Below are 21364 nucleotides of genomic sequence, written 5' to 3' on the forward strand. Positions count from 1 at the left end.
CGCTCCGTGCGCCTGGGGAGGGCAGGGGTTTACAGCCATCCACAGCCATACGTCAAGGAGCCGCCGCAGGAGGGAAAATCGTGTCCGTCCCCTCCGCCGGCGGGTGCTGACGGACATCGGCCCGCTGCGGTGGCAGGGCGGTACGGGAAGGCAACGAGCAAAGGTGCACCGGGGTCCCCAGCACCCTCCTGAGCCCCCAAACCCACTCACCCCCCGTCCCACCTCATGCAGAAACCCAAACCAGCCCCAAAATCCTTCTCTCCAAGCACCTGCTGCGCTGGAGTCACGAGGGGCCCCGTTGCATGGCCACGGGGCTGGAGGTGATGGGGATGCCGGGGGGTCTCCAGGGGGTGGCTCCCAGAGGGCAGGAGGGTCACGGCCCCATCGTGCTGCTCTCCCTGGGCATTGGCATCCGGAGAGTTTTGGGCTGATAGATTTTAATTTTCTTTACCTTTTTTTTATCCTGAATAACTTGTGAGCTTGCTGGACTGAAAGTGCAACATAGGTAGAGGGCTGGGCAGCGGTTCTTCATGAGGCTCTGGGAACTGTGGTGATAAAAATCATTTAGCTTTAATTTACAGATATTATTAAAATTAAAAAAAAAAAAAGACCCTGCTCTTGATTTCTAATATAATAAGATTTATTTTTAATGTGACCAGCGCGCCTTCCTCGGCACAGGGGATGCCCCTGTGTTTTATTGCCCCAGCGCTGCTGCTTTATGACCCAGGGCTGTTTGTTCATGGCTCCGAGCTGATTTTAAGGATAGTTTTTTCAAACATCTGGCGGGTTGCTGGAAGTTGTGGCACACGACCTGACACCAGGCCCTTCTTTAGTGTCCGAGAAAGCGAGTGGGAAGGTGGTGGGGCTCAGCGAAAGGCTCTCAGCTCCGTTCCAGCCAGGCACGGCACAGAGTGGAGATGTTTGATGGGGACACCAAAGGAGCCTCCTCCCGGCTGTTGGCTCCCTGCCTTATCCTGCTGTTTTCCTGCTGCTGGAGCAGCTCTTTATGGGGTGAACTGGAAGGAGAGGGGGTTATAATAACCCACGAGGGTTGTTTTATACTGGGTTCCCATGCGAACGTGTTGCTGGGAACATGCCAACCCCACCAGGACCTCAGCAGGCACCTCCCTGCTCGCAGGACAGCTCAGGAGAGGGGGATGTGTGCCCCATCCAGCCAGCGATCCACCCAAGGTCACCCCCAAGAACCCCTCTCAGCACCCCCAGAACGGCTCTGCCTGTCCCCCGTGGCACACACCAACCCCACCAAAGGTCCCAGGATCTCCCGCTGCCCTGGGGAAAGCCTCCGTCCCACCACCTGGCAGGGACAACCCAGCGTCGGGGCGAAGCCCAAAGCCCTCGGCTCCTCTCCTCACGATCCCGGTTAGGTCAATGACACGGTGGGATGCGCGCCCCTCCTCGCGCTGCCTGCGCCCCGCAGGTAAACTATTCCTGTTGCTGAACGAGCTGCTCCCAAATCCCAGGGCTTCACCCCCCGCCTGCGGACGGGTTTTGGAGCTGTAAGTGGAGACGCGTGGGGATTGAGGTGGCATTTGTTGAGCGAGGCCGCCCTGTCCCGCAGGAGCAGCCGGCTCGGAGCTGGGTTCGGAGGGGAGAGGATGAGGGGAGAAACCCAATACCCCTCTTGGCTCAGTCGAGGCTTAATTTAGAGCACGGGTCTCTGCTGGAGTGTTTTTCCATTTAAAGCTGAACCTCATTCCTTTTGTAATGCACGGGGAGAGGGCCCCGCGGCTTGCAGGACAGTAGCAGCTGCTGGTTGCGAGTGCCGGAAGGGTTGACAAAGCAGTTTCCCACTTAGTTCCCCTTTGCCGCCAGCTTCCTCCCCACTTCCCTTACATGAAGGACTGAAATCTGTCTCCTCTCCGCGCCTCTGTCCTGCTTTGGAGAGGGCACGAGCCACCCGCAGCCCCAGCCTACGGCTAAATCGGAGCTGTAAGAGCGGGCTCAGCTTTGAGCTGCTGGCTGGTCCTCTGCCGCTTGGCCGAGCTGAGCCCGGGGCAGGGAGAGCTCGCCTGTGTTGATACTGACTATATTTAACCACACTAATGCAACTTAATTCATGTTACGGCCAGTTTGGGAAGCTGCACTCTTGCCATGCCTGCACCAGGCCGAAAGGAAAACGACGGCAATTCATCAAAGGCCATTTATTGCCAGCGGTTCAGCTGTAGTTTTAAATATCGGATGCATCCGTCAGGCGCTTTATGGTTGCTTTGTGGAAGTGCTCTGCCCAGCTCCAGGGTAGGAGACAACCTTTGGCTCAGCCCAAGTATTTGGAGGACTCGTATTCTTAGCGCACGTTGGCTAAAAGCTGGCCAAATCCTAACAAGGAGCGTCCACAGCCTGAAACACTTGCAGCAAAATTAACCTTACGCTGTTCTTTGCAGCTTAACTGTATCCATCAGCCTTGCCAGTGATGCCTTGTCACCACCATTAGCTACAAAGAGAGACTGAAAAAACGCAGAGCTTATTAAGAAGCGGCCTGTGACGTGACTTTACACTCGATGAAGGCTGTCCCAGTGAGGAAACACTGGGCACACGCACTGCTTTTATCTAGCAGAAAGGTGTAACGATGACTGGCTGCAGACTGAGGCCAGAGAAATTCAAATGAGAATCGAAGCACGGCAATTTAACAGGCCGGTAATTATCCACAAGGACAAACTTCCAGGGAAAGCAGGGGGTTGTGGGGGTTTCGGATCAAGCCCAGCTACCTCCGTAAAAGAAATGTTGTAGCTCAAACAATACATCAAGCGTGCCGGAGAGATTCTGTGGCTGAGGACCAGTGGCATGGGCTTTTGCAGGCAGTGAGAAAAAATATTTTCACTGTTTTTATTCTCTGAGTGATGGGCTGGGGGACACGGGGCTGCTTCCAAGGTCTGTCAGGGGTTCTTAGGCTCAGCGACAAAATGACGTGCGCTGCCAGAAAAACGGTCTCGTACTTTGGAAACGGGGAAGATGCTGCTGCAAGAGTCGGCACGGGGAGAATTCAAAGGCAGGGCACTCTGTGGCAGCGCAGATGGAATTTAGTTCAAAACTACGGCAAAAACTGAGAAGAGCTGGACAATTTGGCCTGTGTTCAGCCCCTGCCCCCCACCTCTGTGACAGACTGCCCATTTCCATGAGAAACAGTTACTTACAGGTACGGGCTCTCTAATTAAACCATCATAGAACGTCTTAGTACCTTCTTTGTCAAGGTGTCCGGTGGCGCTCTGTGCGTGTTTGTGCAGGAAAGAGAAAGAGAAAATGCTTCTGTGCAACCCCAAACAAGCATATGTTTAAAGAAATGAGTGTTGTAGCACTTGAGAAGAGGTTTGCACCACGTGCTAGCGAGCCATATGTGTTCTGTGACATATAGCGCTCCCAGTTTCTCATCTGCATTTCATGGCTTGATTCACAGCCACCCCGGGAAGAATTTTGCTGGAGAGTGGTATGATCTTCACTGCCTCATCACGGGACAGGAGACGATCGCTGACTGTGTGTTAGAAAGGACGGCAGACTGCCCCTCCTGTACTTATGTGAAAATATTATTGATTCACACTTCTGCGTAAGCGAAATCAGAATCTCCAGCCGCAAGCTACCGGCCTGAATTTAGCAGCCACCGGGTAGCAAAACCTCCACGCCTTTGCCACGGCTCAGGCAGCTTTTCAAAGGGATCTGGTCACTACTGCAGGTCCTTAAAATGTCAGTCAGAGGTGGGGTGATTTCTTCTCTTTGGCCTGCTCACTCCACCCCATGCTACGTAATCCTCAGGATGGAGTTGGACAGAAACAAACCACAGCTCACTTGAACGAGACGGTGTCTGTCTCTCGATCCGGGATTTAGATTCGTCGAGTTGTCGGGAGGAGAGGACTGCGGGCTGCAAGATGCCTTTTCCCCTGATGCCACTGGTGGGGTGAGCAGGAGGAATTTGGCAAGGGACCATTTCGGTTGCGCTTTTTGTGAGACAGACACCTGACAACTTTGCTGAGCAATAGGCCAGCGCTGGGGGAGCGGAGCAGGGCTCTTGAGTACAGGGAGGGTTAACTCCCAGGCGCTGAGCTGAGAGTTCAGCTCCTCGGCTCCGTGACCTCCTCCATCAGAGATTCCATGGATTCCATGGACTATTTGAAGAGAGACATCTCTGAACCTAAGCTGCAAAAAGACCGGGATGACACGACCCTCACCGCACGCGGAGTAACTCGCGCTCTGCTCTCTTTTTCACGCCGCCTTATCGCAGCGCAAGCGGAGTCAGGGTGCCGTGTCTGTTCTGGGGAAGGGAGCAGCGGCTCGCCTGGCTGCAAATCCACTTTGCACTGGTGGTGGCTGGGGTTAAAGTCCGACAAACTTCACACACACAAAAAGAGGCTGACCAAAGCAGAAAAAGAAGAGGTTTCAAGACTTTCAACCGAGAAACAAAGCAGCACTACACAGAAATGACTAGCTCTCCATTTGCTTGTAATCCCCAAGGCTAGTTTGCTGCTGGCAGGCTGCACGTTAATGCCTCATTAGCTTGCGCTCGGTGTTCTCACCATGCTTCGAGAGAAAAGAAGAGAGATTCAAAGGTTTTCAGCATCTCCAAAAGTCCCTCCACTACTGCAGTGAGGACCTGCCTGCGTTTTGTTGGCATTTCTTCCTAGGGAGAAAAGGACCTGCCTGATGGATGAATGCAGAGACCCAAAAATAGGGAATTCATAACCCGGATGGCAGGTTTCGTATGGGATGGGCTGCATTTAAGATAGGTCTGACTGACTGCAGGGGTAATCTGCACAGCCTACCTGTTCAGTGGGAACTCCACTGAGTTTCAGAGAACTCTGCTGCCAGTACCTTGCAAGCAAAGAAACAGGTTGGAATGGTGAATGGAGCCCTCCCCAAACTTCGCTTGCAGATATTCACAGGCCAGGCTAATCCACTCCCTCAGCACTTAAGTACAACAGAAAACCTGAGACAGACAGGTATCAGTGTGCCGATAAAAACCAGAACTCTGCTCCCGGCATGACTTAGGAAGGGGGCTGGCCTAACTTTTGTGGAGCAGATTCCTTCATGAGCTAATAAAGGCGGCAGCATATGGAAATCGAGCCTTCTCAAGGAAAATTCTGTTGAAACTAGGGAGGTTTTGCCCAAAATCACACTGCAGAATTGCAGCTTCCTATACTGCACCGACTAATGGTATGTGCAATCTGAGAGGCAGCTGCTTGCTAACTCTTACAGACAGAATTTGCTGATGTGCAAAACCTTCACTCTTTTTGTATTTCATCTGCATTTCTCATCCTCTTCTGCAAAGGCTAAAGAAATGACACGATGTGAGGCTGCAAAACTACACTGTCACTGCATTTCAATTCACGGGCACGATGCCTGGGCTCCCTCCCTGCTTTGCAGTCCAAAGGACTCTCAATATCTTGCTTAACTCTTTTGTTTCTGCTGCCAAATGGCCTGTAAGAAGATATCCTTCACTTGGTCCATTGTGTCCTGATACAGTTTAAAGTCTTCCTCTTTCTTTCTCACAGTAGTCTCCAAAGCGGCCTTCAGAGCTTCGTTCTCATCCAGCTGGATCACAAGCCTAGGAGGAAACAAAAGGAAAACTTCCATGTGAGCTGCAGAGCTTCAAAGCAAATTAGAACAGTGCTTCAGCTCTGGGGAACAAAACACTGAAACACGTGTTCTCTGGTAATTTTATGACAGGTGTGAGAAAGAGCCGACTTAACACTTGTGCCACCTCTCTTTGAGATAGAAAAGACCTTTAGAGGTCCAAGATCTGATTTGTTAAAGATTATAATTTTATTTTCACCAATAAGCTTGCAATCAACACATTAGGAAAGAAAAAGAAAAAAAAGGGTGTCTTCCTTGCACTTTGTGTTGCTCCACGTTTGCGGTAGCTTAACATTTCTGGGTATCTGTGTAAGTATGAGGAAATTTGTGCAAGAATGACACAGAGAAGCTCAAACCAGAGGATCTGTGATTTCTTCAGAGTCTGCTAGGTTTTATCTCCTGAGGAGCAGGTGCAGGTAGTATCACTGCTCAGAGGACAGCAATGAATTTTAGCTATTGCGAGTAACGAAGCATGGAGGAAGGGAACCCATACCTCGTGCTCAGCTCCTCTATCTGCGATTCTAGAGGCAACTTGGAAAGCTGGGCTGCAGAGAGCTCCTTCCTATCACTCATGTTCAAGGTGAGTCTTGAGTGACTCGCAGACTGGCCTGTAGGTTTAATCGCAAAATGGAGTTTTAGTGAAACAAGCAGCCACTTGGTAGCGCACTCAGTAAATCTCAGGAAACAGCAAATACGTACTAAGGAATCTGTTAAGTTCTGTGTATATCCATGAAGATACTGTAAATATATAGGACAGACTTTTATTTTAACCTCCTTTCAGCAAAATGAAAACATGATGAGTTTGCATTTCAGGGCTAAATGCAGTAACGTGTGTGCCTACCTATTTAGAGAAGAAAGAAACTCATCCAAAATATTTAAGTGGCCAAAACAATAGGTTATAAAAACAGCTGAAAAGGGTTGTTTTGGTGTTTATCCTGTCATTGTGTGTCACTTCATATTATGGCAACTCTTGCTTCCTGGATGGCTGTGATAAAGTTTGTGTGTGGCACACACCGAAACAGCTTTTGTAAAGTACTTTGATCCTCGGCATAAACACAGCAGAGGTTAAACGCAACAGAGCATTTAAACATGTACTTCAAACTAAGATAATGAAACAGAAATGCTTCCTAAAGAAAGGCTTACCCAAAACATGCAGCATTGCTCCTGTCGCTTCAAAGGGAAACGCAAACTTTTTCAAGGTTATGGAGAAAATATAATTCAAATTTACTGCTGGGATTGGAAAAGCAAAGAAGTGTGACTGACCAGTGAATCCCTACAACGGCGGAAGGCTCAGAGAAGATGTGCTCAAGAAGCTCAGAAAGGAATGCAGGAATTATAATGGGAATCATATTTGTGCTGCGATTCAACTGTACGTTGCGATTGCTAGATCGTGCTTGTGTTGTGGTTTTGCTACGTTGCTGTATCACTTTTCCGAATTAAAATCCCACATAACATCAAATATCTTCAGATAAGTAAATTTGGTATTAAGCCACTAGATCCTCCTCATGTGGAATACCTAAAAGAACCCGGTCAGAGAGTATTGGACTCTGACAAAATCGTATGAGAAGAAAAGGCTATGTCGTATAACCAAGAAATGCTTTTGATCTTGAGGTTGTGTTTTACAGGTCTGAGGAAAACCTGCTGTCACTTACCTATTCTCCTCTGGGATTATTCTTTGCTAATTAGAAATTTGGCTAAGACAGAAACAAACTGAAAAGCATGAATGATTTTAAAACACAACTGGGTTGTTTCTAGCTACTCAGCATCATTATCTACTTCCCTTGAATTGAAGAGACTAGAAGCACTAGATTAGCAATTAGATCAGCTCTCTCCAATTTTGCACTTTCAGAAAGAAAAGAAAATATTATGTTAATTAGCGGGTTCTCTAGTCTCTGTTTTATATTCAAGCTTTTAATTCCTTCTTACTTCCTCAACTATCTGGCATGAAAGCGTTTGGATAACCTACACGCGCTGCTGGAGAGGATATTACAGACTCATAGACCTGTTGCTCGCACCAACTCCAGAGAGTTTTGGCCCATCACCAGGGGTTGAGCGCTCTTCAGGGGACGGTGGTGAAATAGCTTGTTACCTTACGGACTTGGAGAGGATTTCTTCTTATTAGTCTTACTGCCAATCCTTTTCTAGGTTTGCTTTTAGTCCTTAAGTAGACAAGGCTAATGAATGAAATACTTAGTGAGAAGGAACCTGTCGCACCGATAATAGCCAGCTTCCTCCGGCTATGAAATGCCAACCTCCCAGCGGTGAGTTACCAAACCGTTCCTACAGTACAACAACTTGACCAAAATGCCTCAGGACCTGGGGGGTTTATCACTGTGTCTCTCTGAGGTTGCGAGGGGTATCTAAGTGGAGCACATGTATGATAACAGAACAACTGTTTACAACACAAAACTGCCAACACTTTATCTGGTTATAGGAAAGTCTAAGCACTCAAAAATCCAGTTAAATTATCCTCTAGAAGACAGCACCAAAATGCTCCCATACTATTTAAGGCATGGAGACAGTAAAAAATGTATCAGTGAGAGCTGTATTCCCATAACTCTCCCCTGGCTACCACCTGTCCCTACACACACACTGATTTCTTCCTCTGGGCACCTGCAGAACCATATATGAGGGCTCCAGAGCCTCTCACCTCCAAACCCTCCTGGGAATCTCAAAGGGCATCTCACGATACCACTTCTCTCTTGTCAAGATGAATGTCCTACGTCCTGAAGGCCAAAGGCTGCGGCACATTGTATCTAAGCACTAGGTCTCTGTTGGGATCTAAGTTTTTCTTCACTACTGTTTCTGCAGTCAGGCTCTCGGTTAATACAGGTAAGACAGCTCTAAAAGTCAGTGCTCGCAGAGAAACACATAAGAATGAATTAGTCTTGGCAGGAGTCCTTTCTAAGGACACAACAGTTTTCCTTTAAGGAACAGATCCATATTTTATAGAGGGTAGGAGGTTTGAAGCAATCATTCAGTCTCCATTCAGCATAAAGGCTCCTCTGAATCCTGTTCCTCTACACCTAATTGTCTCTATATGCTGGAGGGGTGACTGGCAGTGCTTCCCGTGAGGGGGTGTTACACTGGAGACCCTGCCTCCCCTGTAGGAATCAAGATCATAGTGGACAATAACATGTGATTTCTTGCATCACAGTCTTGTTCTAGAGAGAACTTAGTGTCAAACATGCATATGACCAAGAGCACTGTGATGGGAGATGCAGAGAAATGCAATGCGGTTACAGTAGAGTTTCTTATCTCGGTCTGACGGACGCCTAAGGAGAAATAAGCCACCAATGCAGGTGGAAAAGGAAGTGACTTACAGGTCATAGTGCTCAGGACAGGTCAGCTCTGAGGAGCTGCTGAGGTAGCATTAGTATACACTGTAGGCCTGGATGGATTCTTGATGGAAAGACACGCCAGGCATCTGCTGAGCTGCAGGGCAGTCCCCCTACGGCCCAGGATCATGCGTTTCAGCGTGGGGCAGGCCAAGAGCTCGTACAAGGTCTCTGATGAGGCTTGTGATTTCTCTAATCACCGTAACTCAGCCTGACGGCATCCTAGTATTTGCCAGACTGAAATTCCTGTTCCTACCGTTCATATCCTGGCATTTAAAGTCTTTTTACTTTATGAAATACATATAAAAAGGGAAACCACTGGAAAAGTTTCCTTAGGAATATGAGCCATTTTATTGGTTTAGACACTTTACAGAATCAGAGTCCTTAAGCAATAAAAGGATCTGATCAGGGAAATAAAAATTTAACATCCACCATGAATTCTTCTCCTTTAACTATGCTAGTGAGGCTTTCATATTTATAGCAGGAGATTATCATGTTCATGGGATAATAAATTACACCAGATCTAATTACTTCATCACCAGCAATAGTTTTTCATAGACACTGACAGGCCTTAAATTGGGATGCGTCCTTTAATTCTGCTCTTAACCTTCAGAGGAAGCTCTCCGGCACAAGTGCAAAGGGAACACAGCAGCGGGCATGGTGGCAACACAGAGCAGTGCCAAGTTGTTTGTGTAGACGGTCATCCCACAAAAACAACGTATTGCAAAAGTCCTGGTCCCACTCAAATCTATGGCAAAATCCCCTTGAGTTAAGTGGGGCCAGGATTTCATCTTCTGTATTGGCCCATGGGTCTGAGAAGGTCCAAATCACCGTGTGTAAGGTCAAGCACTTGTGGAGGTGTGATAGATAAGAGTCCAAATGTTGTTGCTGTCCCCTAACCACAGAGGTGGGACGGGGGACATAGTTGTACATAAGTGCTATAGATAACGTCACCTGTTTTGCTCCTCAGGGGAGGTTTCTGTGCATTTTTGTTCCTCCCTGGCTCCATTTGCAGTTTTTCAAGCTGCTGTTCCAAAATGACACATCGCCGCCGCTCTTCCTGAAGCCTCTTCTCAGCTTCCAAGACTTTATCGCTGCCTTCCTCCACCCTGAGAGGCAAAAAAGAAAAAGGTAGTTCAGCTTATTTATGTTACGACTATTAAGGATCAGTCAGTCTTGATACTGAATCCTGCTTCATGCTGGAGGGAAAGGGAGAATTTTCCAAAGGCAGAAATCCCAGTGCAGTTGTTCCAGGTGACATCCTCCAAATTCGCAAACCAGAATTAACTAATGATTACAGCTGGAAATAATGGATTCATTAATGGAGGTTGCCTAGATCCCTTAACACTGGCTACTTGTGTGACTTTACCACTCAGATGGGCAGGCAAGCTACAGCTGGCTGAGGAGAGATCTTTCATTACGAGATCATTAAAATGCATTTTTTAAAACATGCTGGGAAAATTTGGAAGGAAAATAGTTTATAAAACACTGTCTAGCATTTAGCTGTTTTGCATCAGTTATCTGCAAGTAAGAAAAGAAACTGGGTGTTGCTTTTAATAAACTTGGCCGTTAGTGAGTGGAAAAGAAAGTGATGGTTCACTCTGCAGTACAGTACAGAAGAACAAATTGTATTTGCTACTGATAATATTGCTGCCTAAATAACACCGTGCATATATAAATACATGAATTCCGGTTTTATCTAGGTGCAGCAAGGTTGAAGAGGACTCCATTTTTTCCTGCCCTTTGTTCTAAAAGAATAATAAAAAAAACGAATCATCAACTAGGCAGGGAAATTGAGCAGAAAAAATTTAAAAGCCTCTATTTAAGGAAAGGATCACACTGGCAGCCTATGGCGTACTGCATGGCACGCTATAGACTCTCACACATCTCAGGTGCTCCTTAATCGCAGCATCCCACAAAGGATAGTGGCAGAATCAGCCGCTACCTTTTCTGCAGCACAGTGACCAGTTCCAGAAGCCTGTCTCTTTCCACTTCAGCAGCCTGGCAGAGAGCCTTGTGCTCCGTGATCTGGGTCTGCAGCGCTTTCAAATCCAGGCTGTCAGTGCCAGCAAGCCTAAAAGCAGCAGAAGCGTAGAGAGTCTGTTTCCCGTTTCATAAATGAAAGAAATGAAACAAAGACAGGATTTGAAAAACATATCAAAATACACTTGTCTGAAGACTAAGCCAGAATGCAGAGCCCGGCTCACTACCTCCCCCCAGCACCAATCTCTATACTGCAATAACTGGAATAGAAATATGTGGGAATAAAGCCATCGTGAGCTTCGTTAGAAAGGCCTTTTCCTTCGCAAGGATGCTCTCCCTTCCCATCACCTCTGAAAACAAACTTCCACCCCTGATCAATTCACTAGCACTCACTCTCCTCCCATTGCTACTGCCAAAGAAGCCTATATGTGGACTCTCCAAAGTGCTACGCTAAGCTATTAAATGGCACGCTATTGATTATCTCCCACTGAAAGGCTTCAGGCAGCGTTAGTACAACAGCTGTTCTTGTGCCTAATATGTGATGAAAGGAAGAGGCAGTTTTCCCATGTATCCCGTTATTATGTACTTCATTACTTCCCCGACCTCTCCACACAGGAGTACTCAGGAATATCTCCTTTAGAGCAAATAGGAGAAGAAATCTTGGTGATTGGGAGTGAAAAGGGAAAAATGGGATTTATGGGGTCCAAAACTAGCAATCGATTTAAAAATTAAGACAGCAAGAAGACACTAGAGCCTGTGTCAGAATTCTTTGGCAGTATCAGGCAGAAAGGGTGGCGAAAGCAGCTGTTCATTACAGAAACAAGGCAGACAAAGATAAGGCTTGCCAGCAGCTTGTGGAGCATGGCAGGAAACCTCCCTTGTTTGTGATGAAGTTTATATACATACCTTCCAGGTGTGATGTTATTACTGAGAAGGGAAGGCTTAGTAGCCGCCGACTCTACAAGGGTATGGCCCATCTTGGACACTGCGCTGAGAGGAAGAAACCTTTGTTAAGCACTGAGCTCTAGAGAGGGCAGTCCTCCAAGAACTCCGGATATTTTCCAATGTGTGTGTTTATTGCTGCCTTGTAGGGAAAAGACTCCCAGAGCCTCCTAAGTATCACACAGGCTGTGCACACACAATAGCATAGCTTGCTCTCCGACTCCAAAACACATTGTAAAAACACCTTGTGTCTCCATTATGCAGAAACTATGGCTCAGTGTTTGATCTCTGTGCTTCTGGGGATACATTGCTGGCACTCCAGACCAGCATTGTGGAGCTCCGTGTCACAGAGGAGCCACACAGCAAGAAGAGCTCTTGACCCTGCCTGCCTCAAGCTGAGCACGCAGCCACACAAGCAGCCACGGCTGCTGTGTTTCCTCGCAGGCGCTGCCTTGAACCCTTGCACAGAGAACTCTCATCTTACGCCTTCGCCCGCTAGGGTGAGACACAGGTTACTGTGCTCGTTTGATGGTGTTTGCACGTTGCATGCTTTCGTAACCAACAGAACCCCTGTTCCGCAACAAGATGCACAACTCTTACTTCCAAATACCTTTTAAAAATACATTTTATGTAGTTTTCTGAACCCTTCTGCTTTGTGAACACCCTCAGGAAGATCTTTCAGTCTTACTGTTGTAAGAGGGGGAGTCAGCCACTAGAGTATCACTTCCAGTCTGGATGAGTTGTATGTGTAATGGTACATGTGCTTGGGACATAAAATTCTAGTGTGTGTTTGTTTGCTGAACTTGAGCTCAGCTGCCTAAAGGCAAGTCCCTGTAGACTTAGCCCATGCTTCCTTGCCTTTAGGCTGCAGCTAACACAGGATAAAGCCCTAATATTGTGGAACAGGCAGAGCTGCCTTCTAGGCTAGGAGTGGTTAATGCTAGAATCAAGTTAAGGTTGGTAATGACCGAACTGGCCCAGTCTAACAATGCAGATTTTTTCTTTGACATCTCCAGGGGGCTTTAGTTCCTATTTATAACATTTTTCATTTAATTTTTCCTGATAGGAAAAGATGATTCACTAAAGTAAAACGGAATAGAGAGTTCATCAGCATATTAAAGTTAATGAAATGAGCGAGCCCTGCTGACCAAGTTATTAAGGGCTCTTGCAGATTTCAGACTCATTCACTGCCCACCTGACATGTCAGCTATTTTCATGGCAGAGCGATGTTAGCCATGTATACAAGTAATAACTTATGCATTGCAGTTAGTGGCTTCTACAAAGCCATTACCTGACCTTGTTCTCCTGCTTGCCTTCCTGCTTACCACCAGCAGACGTATGAAGTAAAAAAGTGAATAAAATATAGATTTGCTCCATGAAAGCACTACTGCTGCAGAGTTAGAGGTGGGAGAATAAAGTCGGTCAGAGGGTAAAACAATGGAGATGTGGAAACTTCTCTAACTCAAAAACACTGAGAAGAACTTTTCTTAAACGTTGTAGTAATCCTCTACTTGGACTCAGGGATACATCTGACTATTTTAAAGCCAAATTCAGTGTCTGAAGTAATGTGGTAGGCAAGTTAAAATTAGACAGAAGAAATCAGCTGCAACTTTAACTTGATGAAAAAATTCCTCCTTCCGCAGAAGACCAGTCTCAGATCCTCATTGTCAATTAGACCATGAACTCTTTAGCAACAAAACCAGCATCTTAACAGGAAAGGATAGAACTTGCTCTGGTACTATGGTCCCTTTACACAGCCAGAGTCATCCAGAGTCACATCAGTGCAAACGAAAGTCAGATTTACTTCTGTATTAGGACTAGTGTAATTTACATGGTCCTCAGTGAGGCTTTAAAACGGGTGTTTGTTAAGAACAAATGATGCGGTGCGTTTTCAACATTTCTGCAAGGAAATCCTACTCAAAGCGTTTTTATTGATTTAAATAATGCGCCAGTGATTTAGTGCTTACCTAAAATGGCATTTTGTATTAAGCCACCACCCTGCTCTCAGAAGCCTGCTCATTAGAAGCCTTGTTTCTCATAAGAGAGAAGAATCACAGGCACTTAAGCTAACCACATAAACATTATCTGAGCTGGAGAAAGAATTAGCTGCACGACCATCATGCCAAATGTAGTCATGTCTGCAAGTCTGTATATCTTTCTCTGTTCCAGGATGAAAGTCCAAGAGATAATGCGATTAGAGATTCCCATATACTGTAAACAGGCTGCCACGGCTGTTGGCGCATAGCACTTGTGGCTTGATACAATTGTCTGGGAAAACCGTGTTTCTGAATAACTCACAACAATTTTAAACACTGACATTAGGGTCTTCTTACCGAGCAGATCCAATCCTTCCAGCCGGATTGCTGCCTGATGCCAGAGGCTTAAGCAGAGTGAAACCTGGATCTTCTGAGTGCTCAGAAGGTGTTGTATCAGCAGCTCCTGAACCGTCCCCTTGATGGGCAGATTTCTTCTGTTAATGTTGGAGCAGGTTATAAAACCAATTGCACAGTTCAAAGGAAAATAGCTGCATCAATACCTAATCAGCAGCTTATGATTACTGCTACCAGCACGCCAGAACTTCTGATTTACAGGACCTCCTCAGAAACTTTTCTTTAGTTTCTATCCATTGCAGGATGGAAGCAAAGCAAAAGTCAGAGTCAGTAAAAAGTGTGTTTCATGTGAAATCATAAGGTGCACACAGCACCACTAGAGAACCCCCAGCACAGCACCACCACCACCAGTGCCAGCACGGTTGCTTTGTGTCCCTAACCCAAGTTTTATCTTGGTTTCAATGCTCTAGCCCCCATTACTGAGGTATCTGACAGATCCACAGTCTCACCATCACCCTGTGAGGGTTTTATATTAATGGGAATCGGATGTCTAAATACTCTAACAAAACCTGACTGTAAGATACCAGGCCACACGAGAAGCCTTTGGCACGATAGTGGACTGCCTCTCAATTCCTGTGCCTGCCAGAAGTACCACTTTGCTTAAGTTAGGCTGCAACACTAGACCACAAAAGCTGAAAACATTTTTAACATACCCCCCTCATAAGGGGCCAACCTTCCTAATTCTTTAATCGGTACAATGAAATTTCCATATGCCTGAGACCCACCAGACTCATATCAGTAGCTTGGAGACCTGAGGGAGAGGAATTGTTTGAAGTGATTTACAGTGGGAGATGAGAATAACCTAGTAGGGGTCCCATCGCTCCATGAGGGGAGGTAGCTGGGTGCCATGGCAGCCTGCTGATGTTGGCCTCTCCTATGTTTGTTTGCTTGTTTCCTTCAGCAGCCAAGGATGCTGAATACTGAGAAGTCCCTGCTGCAGCCCAACCCTTGCTGTCAGCCATGTGGCACAGTCTTGGCACAAAGCCACAGGTGGGTGTGATTGGTATTTCTGTGTTTTCTGTTGCTTAAACAGCTTGAAGAGAAGTTAAGAACAAACAGGAAAGAAACTTAAGAGTTACAAGAGAGAATTCCTGCTTTATCGCTCCATTAGGACACACTGCCAGTAGGGCAGGTATTAGTGTCTTGAGCTAGCAGCCGCCTCAAACAAAAAGGGAGAAGGAAGTGGAAGAGCAGATCTAAACCGATTACAAAGCACAGTCCTCTAGTTAATTTCTTCTGCCTACCTGAAGTGTGAGTTGCCCAATCTCCTCTTCCAGCTCTTTAACCTTTGCTTCTCGTTCAGCCACCATCTGCCTGAGCTGCTCTATAAGGCAGTTTTGTTTCTGAACCTCACTGTTCAAGTGCTGTCCTAGTATCTGCTGGGACTCTTTGTTCTTCTCGTCCTGCTGGCTCAGGTGCTTTAAGATCTCCTGCATTTGTTTCTGCTGGCTCTGATAAAACAGAAACCATGAGTGAGGTATTGACTTTTGTACACAATGATTATTAAGACCCCTCGTGGGTGTTTTACACACTCCCAAACAGGTACCTGTTTAGGAACGCTAGAGCAAACCGCTGCCCTGCCGAACCCGTTCCTGGGTATAAGCACTCTGATGTCACTAGCGCTACTCCAGGAATTTGGTCTGTTACGTTTTAAGCATGAGATCACCATGTCTTGTTCACAGCATCTATCCCTTGAAAAGACCGCACAGCACAGCTACTTGCAATACCCAGACACGCGTGGCTGGGTACGGACAACCTGCCTGCTCTGGCCTCTCCTGGTCATATCAACACTTTAGGGACTGGATGGTGCAAGTAGAAAAGACTTGAGCAACCGAGAGATTCAGTGTGCTGGCAGCTTTGCTACTCAGTGTAGCAGAAAAGAGAGCAAGAAAGGCTGGCCTTTGACAAAGAAGGCAACTTTTTTGTATATTGGATAAAAATAAAGATTTCAGTGTGCTTTTTGTGACATTAGAACACGATCAGTTTGTGTCATAGTGAGATTAAAGGATGAGGGTAGTGTGAGATGACAGCTATGAGGCTAGGCTGTTTTACCAGTGGGTTTTGGAGTTTTTCGTCACACTGACAAACCTAATACTTGTCGGACAGTTTGTTCTGTCAGGCCAACAAGCTGCAAGCAAGGTGCTTCTTTGATGTAAGGGGTAAAACAGATTAACCACTCCTTCCCAAGTAAATTTGTGTCTTTCTGTAATAATTTTAATGAGAATGCTCAGATTTAGCAAAAAGTGACAGCTGTTATTTGGCTCCTCTGTTATCTGCCTCATCTGATGGTCAGTAGCCATATTCCCCGCGGCTGCCTGGTGTGCAGAAAGGTGAATGCCAGCTTAGCCATAAGCACGTCTTAGCTAAAACCTATGTACAGAAGCAAGGAAACGTGATTTGAAACTTGTGAGGAGCTGGATCAGGAAACACAGAACTAACCCTACTAAGAAGTGGCATAATTTCTAATAATTTTTTATTATTATTACTGTAATTGGGGAAAACTATTTAGAACCATGGCAGGACAAAAGCTTCCGGCAAGACCATGACAGCAGCCATTTATGTCAGCATAACTGCATCTTCAGTCTCTGCTAATACTCTTGTTTTTGAAGGGGCCAAGTCCTCTCAGCTCCAGCTACTGCAGGGGAACATCCACATGGCTTAGTGCTCACGGTTCAGCTTGTGGGTTTTGGGCTGCGTAACACAAAAAATTGAAGTGCACAATTGGAGGCATTCTCAGAAAAAAAAAATCTACCAATGGAGCTGAAAGCAGAACGGGGAATACAGTCCAGCTTCATGGGTTAGGAATGAAGCCCTTCCTCTACCTACTAGACAATCCTATTTCAATCCTTCTGCAAAATGTTTCTTACATCTCGTGCAGCTTAGAGCCACTGACTGCAACTGCGTCACGCCTGGTGCTGTCTTGCAGCCTTTGCGTGATCTGATCCAAAACGAAGGGCTTTGACTGACTACGAAACCTCTGGCTGTCACGGTTTGATTCATCAGGCCTCTGTATACCCTGAGGCCGTCTGTGTCATCGTGCCATTAAATGACATCACGTTTCATCACTTCTGGAAAGAGGGCTGGATTGGCAGGGGCTGGGACCAACAGTAATAATCAGACTGTACCAGTAAGGCGTCTATGAGCTCATCGTCGTGTTTTCCTTTCTCCAGCAAGGTTACGATCTGTCCCTTCAGGGTTTTCACTTCGCTGCCCAGTACTTTATTCCTGGCTTTCGATGCATCAAGTTTTTTTTTCACTTCCTCATGACTTTTTTGGAGAGCATCACGTTCCCCAGTGAGTTTCTGCAGTGATGCAAACACATCATAGGAAATAACGGTTATAGCCTGTCACCAAGCCCCAGGTGCTTTGGTGAGCTAAAGGAATCACACATCGCCTGGCAGAACCTAAAAAACAGAACTGGCATACCATATCATCCCTGAGTAAGTAGAAATTATAGATGCTACTACTCGCTGCCCACTTGCCAGCATCAAAAAAGGTCTGTCTGCTCAGGAATACAAGTGGATTAGATCGATTCAGTATGTGCCAGAAAGCAAATGATAATTTTGTGTTAAAACCTAATTCTAGCTCCCACTTTTCCATTTGCCTCACCATTCTCTAAGGGGAAACTCTCTTCCTTCCAGATACAGGGTGGTGATGCCACAGAACCTACTAGAAGCTGTCCTTGGCATTCGCTGCCTCCTGCGCCATGCCGTTACCTAGATGAGACTGTTCAGGGAGTGTGCTAGCAGTTAAGTATTAATGGACAAGTACAGGGGAAATTATTGCAAATGGAGCCTGAAACACAAAGGCCGAAGTGGAACCATGCAGACTGCAGTTATTGAGGAATGCCATCCCTGTGCCGTGTGCCTGTAGCTATAAATCTTCTCTTTCATTCTCACGGCCAAGAGTGAAAGGTGTGTATCACCCCACTGCTCAGTCTGTTGCACGGTTAAACTGTGGTGAGAAAAGCAGCAGCTAATCAAGCTCTGGGATGGTGCCAGATGGCCTTTACAGAAGCAAACATAGGAAAGGAGCGCAGGGAGATGTGCTTTGCTAACCTGAACATGTGTAGCTGACCTTCACTACCCGTGTTTCTTGTGGACACAGGCCTACGTATCCTTCCGCTGCAGGGTTTACTACATGTGCCACTAGCTATAGCCTCTCTCAACCCCTAAATGCTCGATGCAACTACAGGTGATACGTGGAGGGCAAGACCCATTTTCAGCCTGTCCGGTGTAATTCTCAACTTTATTCTGTTCAAATGTAGAAGCCCATAGCCAGACAGATATATGAGGTGCGAGGGGGAGGCTTGTATTTAACGGTGCACGAAGAACGTACATCTGGCCAAAGGGTGAGGGGGATGTCACAGAGCTTGGATGCAGCTGTAGCAGGGCTTCTTTCTACATATGCCTGCAGCATTAAAGCCAGTACCAGCTGCAACTGCAACCCAGGGCCCCTCTCCCTCTTTCTGGCATCACGTATCAGGCACAGTTGTCAGGTGGCCACATTTCAGGCCGAATGGATTCATCTGACATGTGAATCGTGAAGCAGAGGGGAAGACCAAATCTTGCACTGCAGAGGTATGCCTGCCCACGCAGGAGTGCAGCACAGACGACAAGCCTGGAAGCCCTTCGCTCAGTCTGTGAAGTGGGGCAGAACCCCCCCCAGCAGATCAGCTGGGTTTCTGAGATGGCCTCTGGGTACAGTGTAACATAACCCCTGAAAGGTAAGGCAAGTTATTACACACTACATACTCAAACAGGACTCAGCTCATAAGGTTTTACCTCCAAAGTTTCTTTCTTTTCTTTTTCCAAGCTGCGAATCTTCAGCAAGTTCTTCTCTTGGGCTGACAACTTCCTTGGATCAGTAAGGACCAGCAACTCCTCATCAATCTCTCTCAGTGATGTTCTGGTCTTGTTTTGACCTAACTGATTCTCCAGCTCTCGAACCTAGGGGACGATGACAACCCATCTAGAGCCTTTACCGGGAGTACAGTGGTCCAGCAGATCACACCACCTGAGGGAACTCAGAGTGTAGCACTGTATTTATTACTTCTTGACATTATCACGGTTAGCTAACACAGGGCAGCGCCTGTTCTTTCAAATTTAAATCCGTTAGCAGCTAACAAATAGGCAGATGTCTAGGGCATCTGTGCAGGGAAGAGATATGACACAAGATCTACAGGAGACTTAAGGCACATGGGAGATCTGTACCTTATTGGAGCCACATGTGGAGGCCAGACAGACACTCCAAAGCATCCTGAATGCCACTAAACGCACATGTGGGCAACAGAATAATACCTTAGATCTCCTCTAAAAGGCCAGGCACACACTCACCTATAAACATTCAAGCATCGTGGTCTTTAGCAGAATCACCATCCAGGATGTCCACAAAGTAAACAGACATCTAAAGCACAAGTCACTAGCCTGAACATAGGCCCCTAGCACCATTTGAGATGCCCTGGGATACTGGAGAGATACGATGCAGGATCTACAAGGCATCCAAACTCCTCTGGAGAGATGACCAGAGGTCAGAGGGACGCCCTATGGCATCTCAGCTGGCGTTAGACACCAATGTGTGGTCAAGTGAACTCTCAGCTATTCACTACAGACTTCTTTTATCATCAGTAGAAGGAAATGGGCACTGCTACAGCACAGTTCCTCTGCCCTGTTTTGGAGATGTCTTCTAAAATAAGATGCACCTACCTCACTTTTGATCCAGTGACTGTATTTACACAGGATCCCCACTGACTACAGAAGGGGCCCGAGGTGACTGGCTCAGAAAAGGAATTTCTACATTACAGTAGAGTACAGTATGTACAGTCTTCAGATGAATCCCAGCCAGGGGGTCTATTGGAAGGAGAATGTAATTTGCTCAAGGGAAAGTAGAGGTGAACAATTTCAGTCAATCAGAGTGCAAAAACCACAGTTTGTCGGCATACGATTAACAACAGAAATATATGAAAAATAGGAAAAATATGTATTAAGGTGCCTGAGAGAAGTTTTGTTTGGGTTACGGACAAAACTGCCTCCCTGTCTCAAGCTGATGTTTTGGCTAGACTGTGCCCTTCAGAAGATTCAAGAGTTAAAGATTTTACTGAAGTTCCTGGGGGAACAACTTGAAAATCTTATCTGGCCTCAATTCTTCCTATCTGACTTTAGGCACTGAACAAAGGTGTCCAAGTCAGAGCACAGACACTGGCAGGGCTCCTTCTGTACTCAGCGGAGAGAGGGAGGCACCTTCAAAACATCCTGGGATTTTAACTAGGCTGCCATTGCTCTTCAAGGTCACTGAACTCTCTCCTTCGACACAGATGCGAAAGATTCTCAGCTTAAATACTGAAGCATGTTCGCGGGAACTCTGACAGACCCTGCCCACATCAACACAGATTTAAAATTTAATGCCCCACCACCGCACACACGTGCGTGTGCACACACTCCCCCCGCCCCCCACACGTACAGACATACCAAAAAACTATTACAAAAGTTACCATAAAGTGTTTTATTCTAACAGTTGTTTTCTTCAACACAGAAAAGCCTGGCTGCTCTACTGGGACACATCTTATAAGCAAGTCTAGATGTTAAGAATTACTTAATGAAGAACTTACAGTATCTTTACCTTAAACTGAGGTAATATCTGTACTTAGAAAGAGCATCCCAGCACCCAGCTTACCTGGCTCCATGCGGGGTCCTAACTCACCTTACTTTGGAGAACAAGAATTTGCTGGGCTCGTCCACGCCAGCTGCCAGAATTGGTCAAGAGGCTTTGAAGATTCACATCCTCGCCAACCTCATTTGCTAAAAGCTATGAAAAAAGGATTAACATCAACAGTAAGGCTAGGCTTAAATACATGTGTTGGGGAGAGGGGAGGAAAAGCTGCTCTCTCTAGCAGTAAACAAAAAACTCCGTATCTATACCTAGTGGCCTGTACCTGATATCCAGTATCCCATGTGATATAAGCTCTTTCAGACCATTATTACAACACAGATTGTTGGTGGTTAAGAGGAGTTTGGCTAAGATGACTGGTTTTACTTTTTGAGGTGGGTAATTCAGTATTTTGATAAGTCTGAGTATTATTCTTTGCTTTTTTTAACATGTGAACCTGTGTCTTCCTGCTTGCCTATGAGAGTG

The 21364-nt window shown here is 46.4% G+C and overlaps 1 protein-coding gene across 4 annotated transcripts in view; it reads right to left on the bottom strand.

The window, feature by feature from the left end:
- Positions 1 to 551: 551 nt before the first annotated feature.
- CCDC13 (coiled-coil domain containing 13) overlaps positions 552 to 21364 on the bottom strand; it is a 34968-nt gene continuing 14155 nt past the window's right edge. The window contains exons 7-16 of one of the 4 annotated variants that reach the window (XM_064445161.1): positions 20933 to 21037; positions 19018 to 19182; positions 17359 to 17535; positions 15478 to 15684; positions 14177 to 14294; positions 11808 to 11886; positions 10864 to 10992; positions 9873 to 10027; positions 6074 to 6188; positions 552 to 5551 (exon numbers count right to left, since the gene is read on the bottom strand). In XM_064445161.1, coding sequence (XP_064301231.1) covers positions 5395 to 5551; positions 6074 to 6188; positions 9873 to 10027; positions 10864 to 10992; positions 11808 to 11886; positions 14177 to 14294; positions 15478 to 15684; positions 17359 to 17535; positions 19018 to 19182; positions 20933 to 21037 — 1407 coding nt within the window. In that variant the 3' untranslated portion in view covers positions 552 to 5394. Of the gene's footprint in view, positions 5552 to 6073; positions 6189 to 9872; positions 10028 to 10863; positions 10993 to 11807; positions 11892 to 14176; positions 14314 to 15477; positions 15685 to 17358; positions 17536 to 19017; positions 19183 to 20932; positions 21038 to 21364 lie in introns of all 4 variants that reach the window. The other 3 variants (XM_064445160.1, XM_064445159.1, XM_064445162.1) reach the window with 3 other exon arrangements.

The sequence above is a fragment of the Phalacrocorax carbo genome, chromosome 2 (genome assembly GCF_963921805.1).
Source record: "Phalacrocorax carbo chromosome 2, bPhaCar2.1, whole genome shotgun sequence".
Classification (NCBI taxonomy): domain Eukaryota; kingdom Metazoa; phylum Chordata; class Aves; order Suliformes; family Phalacrocoracidae; genus Phalacrocorax; species Phalacrocorax carbo.